This window comes from Stegastes partitus, unplaced genomic scaffold, assembly GCF_000690725.1.
Source record: "Stegastes partitus isolate 25-593 unplaced genomic scaffold, Stegastes_partitus-1.0.2 Scaffold625, whole genome shotgun sequence".
NCBI classification, from domain to species: Eukaryota; Metazoa; Chordata; class Actinopteri; family Pomacentridae; genus Stegastes; species Stegastes partitus.
Window position 1 is genome coordinate 185,708 of NW_007578356.1, and position 12,098 is coordinate 197,805.

Below are 12,098 nucleotides of genomic sequence, written 5' to 3' on the forward strand. Positions count from 1 at the left end.
ATATACAAAATCTGAATATCATCATTCTGAAAAAACAAAACAAAACACCAGTACTCTCTAAAACTTCAAATAAAAATGAAGATAAATGACAAATTATATAATAAACAAGCATCTTTTAAAGTTATTCTGAAGCAAATACATTCTCTTTTTTTTGTATTTTTAATGTTTCATGAGACCTTAAGGCAGAAATTTAGATGAAAAAATCAGCATCTAGAGCAGTTCCCTTAGAAACAGTTTGATTTATTGTTGTTTATTAATATAACTATGATTTGGGGATGTAAGTGAGAGTATAAATACTGTTGTCATTAATGGCACATTAAACTGGGATGCTGGAATGTTTCCCCTCCCAGCTGGACATTTCTACTGTAATGCCTCCTGTAGTCGGGTTTCTGACTTTGAATGTTGGAGACTGTGTTCTAAACTTCCATCTCTGGACATGTTGGTTGTGTTTGTATGAGCAAATACAGCATCACGCCTTATCAACAGGTACTGCTATGCTAACCATGGTCAACCTGAAAGCAAAGGTTCTCCTGGAGATGTGTGTCCTGGTTTACTAACTTTTATTTTTTCTTCTACGATGCAGTCAGTTTGGATGTAGTGTGATTCCCAGCTGTGACCAAGCTGAATAGAACTCAGCCCAGGAGCCAACAGCTAGTTAGCATAGCTTAGCATTAGGACTTAAAAGAAGTGAACAGTTTGACTTGTTCTGTTCAAATGGAGAACTCTAAAGCCTGCGAATTAACACATTTTAACCTCGACTTTATGCTAAGCTAGGCTAACCAGCTGCTGAATGCAGCTGCACCTGTTTATCAAGAGTTGACTTGTCGCCAAATTCTAATACAAATGAACAAACTAGGTACTGACAATAACACTTTATGGGATTGAATGTCTAATAGCTGATGTAGTCTCAGTTGATTTCTTAAAATGTGCAGTGCTGTCTATCAGGATGGGCTATCAAGGCTTTAAATCAATCAAAATGCAAAAGTATCCCAAAGTTTCAGGTTTTGTACGACTGAATTTCTTGACAAGGCAGAAAAACAAACACTGTCTCATAAGCTGCATTTAGGATGGTATTTGAATTTTCAGATAAACAAAATAACGATCCAACAAATCACTCTCATCCTTACCACCGTCACACATCTTGACGATGAATAAGGACAAAATATTCTTCGTCTTTGCCGCTTTCTTCTCCTTTAATCTCTGCCTCACCATTTACTGCTGTGATGGAATCCGTCTCCCTCTGACCTGTCTCACCCCCATCCCAGCCTCTTCCTTTCTCTCTCTTTCTATTCTGCTGCTCAGCATCTCTCTTTTCCACCCCTCCTCCATCCCATGCCTCATTAGCGTTCACCATGATTACTCCATCCGTCTGATCAAAGGGGAAATCGCAGACTGCACTTAATAATTAATGCTCTTAAAGAGCTTATCATTTGACTTCACTGCCATTTTTCATGCCTCGAATAACCGTTCCCTCTCTTCTTTTCTATTTCCTCTTTCTGTATTTTCATTTCTTTCACATTTCCTTAGCATGCTGAGTGTGTTCCTGCACACTCCAGCTTCATTTTCTTGATCATTTCTTTTAATGGAATAAATCACTAGGTGGCAGCATAGTAACACATGGTGCATACATTGACGGAGCAGGAGACGACATGCAGAAAACGAGCGGCACAGCATGTGTCATGTGGGCTGCAGGTAGTTGAAGACGCACTATTGAGTGTGATAAGCTTGATCCTGGATTATTGGAGATCTGGAATACCGGCCGCACCGTTCATCTTTTCATTCGTCTCTTCAATTTCTCTAATTACTCGATCAATAAGCCCCAGGTCGATTCCAGATCAATTAAAATAATGTTTCTCTGTCCCCATTAACGACCTTTTACGACCTTTTAAAAGCACGTTGGTGCTTTGCCAAGTCTGTTAACCTCCTGAGTCTCTCAGTTAATGAGGTCAGTTCCAAAACTATTAGGAGCCGTTTGTAAGGAGCAGTTGTGTTTATTTTAGTGAGCAGGCTTTCTGGGAAAAAAAACACACAATGTTGTCGATACAATTTCAGCTGCATATGAATTCAAATAAACTATTTTACCATCTCCAGCCCAAATTTGAAGTTTTTGTTATTATTTGGGATGCCAGGGGGTTAAATATGATGAATATTTTGAGAGCACAGTGTCTTTATGTGTAAACCATTTGTAGGTTTCAGTGTTGCTGCCACAACAAGAGTCGAATCTGTACCAGGAGTGCCTAAAAACAGACTGAATTCTGATCAGAAACCAGTTTTTAAAGGGTACATCATTTCTGCACTTGTGCACGGAAAGAGGATGCCCGTTAGCAAAGGCACTGTAGTCTTTTTTTTTTATTTTACTTCGAGTGTTTGGCTTCACATAGAGCTGCAGTTCGTGTTTTGAAAGCCCTTAACAAACACGTTTTTGTTTTTTTTTAGTTTTAAAGCAAAAACTGCTGATTTAAAGTCAACCCAGATGACCAATAATAGAAAGGAGACATTTACTTGTGTAATGACTATGTGAGTATATAAGGAAATAATATTTTTTCTCACAGAAGCTGTTAACTGACATCTGCGAACTCTTCAAAATGACTCATTTTCAATATTTGTGTGCTGGCTTATTTTAAGATCTGATGTAACCATTCCTTGTGCTGTTTTGGGCTGCGTGTGTGGGTAGGTGTGTGGTTTAGTTGTGGGTGGTGAGAACATGAATGACAGTAGGATTAGGGCTGGGATTATGGCATTTCCCATCTGGGATGTGTGTCATTAGATGTGTCTGTACCATCAGACAGGCTTCCCTGATGATATTTGTGTTTATGATAATTTGGCTTTAAAGGAAATGTTTGACTCATCCATTTTCATGTAGAGAGTTAAATAAGACTGAGACCAGATTTATGTGTGTGCAGCATGGAGCTGGCACTACTGCTAGCAGCTATAGTTCAGATTGTCACAAAGACTGGAGAACATTAAACAAACCATTAGTGAGCTGTGGAGCTGCTGGCGTGCAAGTTGTGCTCCCATTGGACGGAGCTGTTTATCGTCTTTATGGTAAGGCAGCTCATTACTACACAAAGATCACAGCGGTACACATCTTTTTGTGGCAAGAATGCGAAGAATCACAAAATGTTTGTTTTTTAAAGACAAATAAGCAAGTAATAGGACATTTTGCCACGGGAGCAGCATGTAGTATTTAGTTGAAATGAGGGAAAGGGGATTTATACATGCAACCAACAAGTCCAAAGTATGGACGTAACGAGCTGAGGGGGGAATACTTTACACTTCACACAGCTGACTGACTAAAATTATTCTGTTTTTAGAACCACTGGATAATGACGCCAACAAGTGTGTGACTACAAAGCTGAAGCAATCCATGTGATGGTGGTTGCACATTAATAAATGTGCAGTGTGTAGGATTTAACTGCATTTTGTGGTGAAGTTTCAGATTGCAACCAAAGGACTACCCAGGGCCTCACTGTTCATGTCCAGCTGTGTAGGAGAACCAGCGTTTGGCTTGTCCATTCTGGGCGTTGTTGCCAACTTAGCAACTTTGTCGTCTTAGCATAACCCCCTAATGATAAATATAGCAAATAAATGGACAAGCCTTAGCTTCCTTCCATGGAGGACAGCCGCAGGCAGGCCTGAGGACATAAAACTGAGTGATCGAACTAAACTTTATCTCTGAGTCGTGTATATATATATCGCCAAATTCTCTCTAACTTATGTGGATGATATGTTTGTCAGCAGGACATGGCTATAAAGTCTGTATGTTAGCGATACAGAGCAGCAGCAGCAGCTTAGAAATGGCTGTAAAATGAATCCAGGTGAACATGTAGTCCTTATGGGTTATTTTACGATTTGTACTCGTCCAGTTGTCTGGCAACAGAAACAGGAAAGTGTGGAAATGAGAGCAGCTTTATTTGTGAACTCAGTTTTATTTAAACACAGTGTACATGAGCACAGGGAGTAGGAGAGAAGCAAACAGGTGTATAGTGCTGATTAAGGCTGGACCATATCATAACCGTGCACGGCAATGCCGGTGTAATGTTAGGGGATGATATGAGATTGAAATATCGCGATAAAATTTGAGTGAAATGTGCAGTGCCGTTGTTTTGGTCCAATCTAATGCACATGGAGCGAGAAGCATGGCGGCGACCGAGGAGGAGGACGAATGCAGTGTATCAACCGGCACAGTAGGGCTGAACCCGGATATCAGACTATTCGGTCGTTGTGGTGATGTCCGCTTAGCAATTTTGAGATACGAATATTCCCCCCGCCACCCACCGCTAACCGTCAAGTGTCGAATTGTATCGTCAGTTACATCGTTATCGTGATACATATTTTTAGCCATGTCACCCTGCCCTAGTGCTGACAACAGGAGAACTCAAATCCAATGCAGTGATACTGTGACATCATTTAACAACATCTACCGTTGTTCTGAGCAGGCTTCAGCCACTTTCCATTGGAAGACGTTAGCGACTCTGCTTCTGTGCTGCTGCAGACATATAGAGGTGCAACATGGAGGATCTGCTCCTCTAGTTAATAACACTTCATTCTAAGGTAGCGAAAACCAGGTGATTATACACCAATGAAAACATAATTATGGTTAATATATTCAGTGGCTGCTTCAAGTCCTACACAGTGGACCTTTAAGGAGATAAATATAGAGTACAAGGATAACTACTTGTGAGAAATTAGCGCGGGATGTGCGACGGTACGCTCGTATTTGCATGATGATAATAACGGTGCAGTAATCTGCCCTGAGTTTGATACACAACACAGAGCTGTTAATTATCTCTCTGTTATCGGTTTCTTTTATTGCTCAGTTCTGATTTCTGCTCACGCTGTGCGCCGCTTGGATGCGGAAGAGAGAAAATTTGACAACCTGTAAGCATCTCCCCGGGAGAGCATGAAGGAGGATTGCGAGCGAGCGAGCACGACCGTGTGTGGCGCAGAGAGAGGGAGAGCGAGAGCTTTTCCACTGCATCTCCTCCACTGCCTTCTCTGTTTCCTACCTTCTAGAATCTGGGAGATACGTGATTTCTTTCGTTCTGTGTGCAAATGAGATGGAACGAAAACAAACAGTTGGTTTATTTCATTTTGTACCTGCAATTAGGACAATCTAATGAAGGGAAAACAATAACAAACAAGCCAGAAAGCACCATTAGATGCTGGCTGACTGGGAATTAATCAGAAATAATTTTAATAACTCACTATTTTAGCTCATCTTTACAGACGCTTTCCAAAGAAAAATGCTTTCAGTGCTTATATCTGCAAAAAAACAAGACACCTGAAGATGTCACCTTGGATTCTGTGAACTGGAATGTGCATCTTTCTTAATTTTCTGGCGTTTCATGCACAATTTAACAAGAAAATAATCAGCAGATTCGTCGATAATGATATGTATATTTTTTGCCCTTGGCGATTTCTCCTCCTGCCTCATCTCCATCCTTTCGCCCTTCCTTCTCCGCGTTGTCAAGGGCAACCAGAGGAAAGAGATGAATACAATAACACCATCACCTGATCGTCGGGGGAATTCAGCAGGTGCGAGTGCACGCCTGTTACCGTGCATGTGTCGGTCTTTTCCACGCCACTTATGGGCAGTTACAAACGCGTAAATACAGGTGGAGGAGGGAGGCTGAGGGGGGCACGCACACACACACATACACTCACGGTGTAAATGAAGTGACTGTTGGCAGGCTCACAGCTAATTCAGCATGAATATTTAATCAACTGTAAACAAATTACGATTGCACTGAGTGGTGCCAGTATGTGTGCCACATTAGTGCATGTGTATCAGTGTGTGTGCGTCTGCCTCATTGTGCCCTTGTATCTGTGTCGGTGTGCACATGTGGCTCGCTCTCACCCTCTGCCTTATTAATGAGGATGTCTCCCTCTCTCTTTCTAATGGAGCGCCGGCTCTATTAGGTGTGGGCTCTCCTTCACAGCGTCTCTATTGATTTGAGTTGAAATTTGAGCACAAATCAGTCGTCAGATAAAGATCTAAGAGGGATGAAGTGCAAGGCAAGTTCTGAGAGCTTGTCTGGACAGCATCTTCAGCAAAATAGATTAGTTTCTGCCTGCAAGAGGAATGTTGCGCCACTAGGTTCGAGCCAGCTGCACTTTGCATCCCACAAATGCAAAATAAAACAATGAGCTCAGGAAAAGCCAGCAGATTTGAATGCACCTACTTGCCGGTGGAGTTGGTTTTTACCTTGTGATCCCTTTAACCAAATCTCTTTGCAACCCTTTGTCGTAGGTTACAGATTTAGTGCAGACTGAAGCGTATGTTTTTCTTTTTCCTCATGGTGGAGGCTTGAAAACATCTGAGACGAGTAATGAAAGCTTTTCTTGCTTATCCTTCATAACCCCAGATATTTCTCATGCCGTGTCCTGGACTTAAAGGCTCCGATGGAAAAATATGTTTTTAAAGCCGAGCAAGAAGTAAGTAAAGAAAAAATGGGAATTTAACATCCACAACTTCCATGACAACTGGAAATCATGTAATAGGATTGAAAGCTCCAGAACTGCTGTTAAATGGGCCTGGAGGTGAGCTTGTTTTGCCAACTATGGACCCCATTCAAAGCCTGTTAATCCTATTGTCAAGGAATGTATTGATTCAAACAAAGGCAGCCTCTTGTGTCTGTGTGACACGCTAAAAATAATAACCACTTGCAGGTGCTGTATGTATAGTGCTGCAAAACAGAGGGTGATACACATTTTCTTACAACCAGGGCAGCAGCATGACTATAGTTTGCAGACATAATGCTTCAACAAAGAGACATAGCTTAAAATGTGTGAGTGCAGGAATTGTACACATAGCGAATATGCTGACTGCACATGTGCCTAAAAAAAAATTATGCTTAAAAAAATGCTTGTCACGAGGAGACACTGTGCGAGGAGATTCTCTATCATCCACGCCTTCAAAATTCTGCTGTAAATGAAGCAGGGTGGCAGGTTTTAGAAAATTCTTCTGGCAGCATCATCAGTCAATAATCAATTAATCATCATGACAACTGAAATAGAGTGGAAATGTTTCGACGTGCTGATAGACTAATATTTACTTAGGGCGCATGACATTTGCCGTATTAGCCGCTGGGTTACGTTTGCGACTGACGAGTGCTTCAGTTCAGCCGAGGATCCTGGGAACTGGCCAGAAGCTATAAACCACAGCAGAAGTCTTTGTCATGGTGCCCGTCACTGGCGAAACCCCAACGATGCTCTCTGCTTTCTGAGTCGTCACCTCCTCAGGTAGCTACAGTGTTAAACAACACCATCTTATCAAACAGCAAGAGGCTCCACCTGGTGGCACAACCAGGTACTACATGAACATATATTTAATCAGTTAAACTGTTAATGATAAACTATTAACATCCCTAAACTGAAGTAGTCACTGCTGCACTGGAGGAGCTCTGATATGTAGCTTCATGCTGTGGTGCCCAAACACAGTCGGATGTTCTGTGTTCTCCAGAAAGCCTGCGCTATGTCCGTCCACGATGCTCGATGTTTGCTTTAATAGAATCGACAACCACGACGTGTCCGGTGCATCTTGGAAACCATGTTTTCATCCAGGCTTTTCTTTTTCCCCCCACTGTAAAGTATTCTTAGTGCCACAGCAGTGTGTGCATATCTGAGATTGGAGGGAAGAATATCTGTGAATTTGCTCCATACAACCTGATTTCTGTTGCAAAAATACATTTTTATTGTTGTCATAAACTTGGAGGTGTAAAATAAAAGCTGTAAACATAAAGACCTCTGCCATCCCTTACTTCCTGTCCACAACTAGTTAGCCTCCCAGCTTCACCAGCAAGGAGGGACTTGACCCAGGTGCATTGCAACCATAACCAGTGGTCATCCAGCTCAACCTGTCAGAATCGCAGATTTTTTTCTTTTTACTCAAAGTTCCTGGTACGTTTGACACACTATGTTTGGAGACATGCTAAATCTATTTTTGGCGTCCTGCATAGTATGGAGGTGTGGATACTGGAACAGTGTTTTCTTCCTGAAGTGGGCTCATTGGTTTCCAGAGCAAAGCAGCCCTAAAACCAGTGGTTGTGGTGAAATAAAGCATCTTTGCACTAGTTTGAGCTGAAAAAGTGAAAGACACACTTTGATTAAATGGCTGGAAAAAAGGTACAAGATGGGAGCTTTAAAGCAGGAAAGGATTGTTTTTATTGAAAACAACTTTCAAGTGTGTTACTTTGAGACGATATATTTTAATTCTCTGCTTTCCACATCAATGTTTGGCACCTTTTAGTTTGAGATTTCCTCCAGACTTGTTGGATTCTTGCAGCTCCCAGATCTGTTCCTCCAGGTGTTGAAGTCACCCAGAGGTGCGCTGTGATGGTGTGTGTGTGTGTGTGTGTGTGTGTGTGTGTGTGTGTTAATTACTGTCTTGTTGTGTTTGTACATCAGGCCTGTGGCTCCGTCGCGCTCCCTTTTTGTTTTTTTTCTTGCAGGCGCATGCGTGCGTGTGCGCGTTATTTGCTCTCCGTTTAACCTCGGAACAGCGAATCGAGGCGACTCAACACGGCCGCTTTCAAATCTCTCTCTCTGCCTCTCTCTCTCTCTCTCTCTCTCTCTCTCTCTCCGTCGCCCCCTCCTCCCTCCTCCTCACCCGCCTCCCTCCTCTTCCTACCTGATTCAGATCCGCTCCGGCGCTATGCGTATGACCGCGTATCTCTCTGCAAGCCCAGCTCCACCGGAGAGACCCGCACGCCGCCGCCGCCGCTGCTGCTGCTGACCGCCGGCCGCCCGCGAGCACCCAACGCCGGCTGACGAGCCACCCAGGCCGGGCAACAGGAGCGGCAGACACCGCCGCTGGTTAACCTCCGCCGGAGCAGAAGAGGGAAGAAATTAAGTCGCCGAGGTAAATAACGTGCACGTTTGATCGACACACGAGAGCGCAGAGGGGGTGTCTGTGTGCAGAGGAGGCGGCGGTGGCCGTCCAGGTCGCTGCTGAATGTTTTTGTGACATCTGAGCCGAATGTGCGGGAGTTAAATTGATTATTGATATTTATTCTGTCCGCCGAAAGCTGCTCCGGTAAACAGCGATGTGAGCGGAATGAATGATGAAGCTGGCTGAGGCGCTCGGCAGCCTGTTGTGCGTCCGCTTCTCTTTATTATTCTTTTTTATTATCATCATCATTGTTATTATTATTATTTTCAAACCCCGTGAGTCACAGAAACGCACATTCTCACGCTGGAAACCTGTCTTTAGTGGACATGTATGTGTGCAAGTTCGGTGTCACCGGGGGCGGCAGCGGAGCGAGACGCACACCGGGTTTGAAAAACGCGTCCACACCGTAATCAAGGAAACGCACACACACGTGCGCGCACACCTGCACGCACGGACGCACACATACATACATAACGACGTGTGTATTCACTTTATTTTGGAAGGTAAAACATGAGTAACATGTGAGCCGTACTGCTGGCTACTGCATGCAGAGTGTTTGGCCTGTAATGAGCCAGATCATCATCTCTGCACTGTTAATTCTCCTTAATCATAATTCCTCTTCATCCTCATCTGCACCAGCTCTCCTGTTAGTGGCAAAAGAGTGCATCTCAAAGGCTGAATTAAAAAAAAAAAAAAAACAGAACAGGGCAAACCTCAAAGTCATCTCGCACAAGCCAGGAAGAAGTAAAGAGGAACTGAGAAACAGAAGCGGCCCTCATTGTAGCTCTCTGACTGTGTGATCACAGAGGAGGAAGAAAAATGAATTAGAGTTGGGGGACGGAAAGTCACTTGTTTATGTGTTCCGAACTTCCAGAAAAGCAGCCGCCAACTCCCCCCCTGCCTGCAAAATAAAATAAAAAACCCCTCCTGTGAGCTTTTCTCTCCTGATCAATAATTCATCCCTCCATCTTTTCCAGAGTTGGCCCTGGATAGAGAGATCGGCAAGAGGACGAGTGTGGCGTCCCGGAGCCTGCTGTCCCATTCGTCATCCTCTCCTCTTTTCCTCTACTTAGCCAAGCTTTCACCTCGCCAAAGTCCACCCTTCCCTCCTCCTCGTCTCCTCTTTTATTCAGAGCTCCCCTCCTTTTGCAACTTTTCACCTGTGTCTTGTCACTTTACTTTTGTCTGCCTCGCTCCCTCTCCTTGGCCTTCGGCTGCAAACCCGTCATGGCGTCCAAGCTGAACCCAAACGTCCTGTATGTGGCGGGGCCCGGCGAGTCCCTGGGGTCGCCTCAGGCCGACTCTGAGAGGACTCATATTGTGAGTACTGTTCAATCTACGTTCATGTTGAAAGCTGCAGAAGATTGTAAAGGTATAATTGGAAAGTGAAGCTACAAAAAGAGAAAGCGCCACGTTGCTCACATATAAAACGCCACAGACTTACTCTCTGGGTCCAAGTAATGGCTTCAGGTTTCACTTTCACATAAGTCGGGGACCACAACTGTCACGTTGCCAGTAAGTGTTAATGAACCATCGCAGCTCTTTGCGCTAAAAACAGGCAGCGATGCATTTTAAGCTTTACAGAAGTGGCTTCAATACATTTTAAGAGTAAGCAACAAGCTGTTTTAAAGGTCCAGAGATTTACTTGTTTCTGCCTAAATTTGAGATTTGAATCCAACATATGCAGCATACGTGACCCTGATTATGACATGATCTTTCTGTGAGAGTTTTCTACGTCTGTGGAGGACTGGTTTTTCATTCCCACACCTGTCTGTTCCTGCAGAGATTATAAAAACTCCACTCACCCTGTGGGGCTTTTATAAGATTCAGGTTACTCAGCTTTAACCCTCTGAAAGGCACAATTACACGATCTACGCAACTTATCAGAGTTAAAAACTGTTAAACCTGAAAGAATAATCAGACTTTCATCCTTTCAACGGCCCTTGAATTCAGAAAGCTTAGCATAGCTTAACATTGTGATATTGAATCAAAATCCCTTTGTTCTATTTTATGTATAAAATCACCTAAATAATCAGTCGGCACCAGATGCAGTGAACACAAAGATTCAGTGCTCCTTGGTGCAACCGAATAGAATAAATGTTTGACTCAGGTGTGACTAACTGTTTGGCTGAACTGTAGGCTGTGTTTACAGAGCAGATAGGAAACGAGTGACGACATTGCAAGCGGAATGAAACGTGCTCGGTCATGTAAATAAATGCGGCACGGTTCAGAAATGGTAAACAGAGGAGCAAGTCGTTGGAAGATGCGTTCAGCGCGGTGAAACATCTCTGCAGAGGTGGTGGACAGAGGAGAGGGAAGAGTCTTGTCAACATTTTGTTTTCCTTTATTGGTGTTATGGCTCCTTGGGATAATGTTGTACATGTTGATTCCTGTTTCATTTTTGTAAAAATAAATAATCAAAGAAATTCTATTTTATAACTTTGTCATTCTGCACAATAGACATGTATGAGTCCTCTCTTCTTCTAGCGATGGCTGTTGTTCCCTTAGAGGTGCAGGACTTCATATTTCAGTAAAAAATGACCCCACAGTGAGTAAAAATGTGACCGAAGCAAAAACACAGAAAACTGTTTTGGATTCAGAGGCTTAAATATGTGGACCTGAGTGAAGCCTCTTCAACTTAAGCAGTGGTGATTTCACAGCATCTTAACACTGGTAAATAAAAATCTGCTCATACAGCGGGCATCAGAGAGAACAAGTCTGCTCCTTTAGGACAAGGTCAAGCGACCAGAGACACTCAGCAAAGGTACAAATAAGCACGTTGGTCAAGAAAATGCTGTCGTCACATTATGTGTCTTATTACCACATGATTTATATGAACGACTGCATGTCACAGTTTTGCGTATCCCGAATTTCCAATAAGTGACTGAAGCAGGACAATAGGAACTAATGAGAGAGGAAGAAAAGTCACGTCCTTGATATGTATGGAAGGATAAGACGTGCTTTTCTTTACAGTTTAGCAGTTTATACGCATGGTAAAGGAGTGGACTAGAAAACTGCTTTTGTAACAAAAACACAACAACAAATAAAAACTAAGAATATACAAGCATCTATGAAAGGGGTGAAGGACCTACTTAAACCTCCTACTCTAAGTTATCAATTTAAATACATATACGTACTATATTCTGTCCGTTTTCTGTTTGTTCTACCCAAGTAGTGCTCGTTAGCTGTGATATTATGTAATTCT

General features: G+C 43.0%; 1 protein-coding gene across 1 annotated transcript in view; it reads left to right on the forward strand.

Moving 5' to 3' along the window:
- Nucleotides 1-8,615: 8,615 nt before the first annotated feature.
- Nucleotides 8,616-12,098, forward strand: part of LOC103363024 (diacylglycerol kinase eta) — a 90,201-nt gene continuing 86,718 nt past the window's right edge. Inside the window, exons 1-2 of the mRNA XM_008289600.1 lie at nucleotides 8,616-8,863; nucleotides 9,871-10,213. Coding sequence (XP_008287822.1) covers nucleotides 10,121-10,213 — 93 coding nt within the window. The 5' untranslated portion in view covers nucleotides 8,616-8,863; nucleotides 9,871-10,120. The remainder of the gene's footprint in view (nucleotides 8,864-9,870; nucleotides 10,214-12,098) is intronic.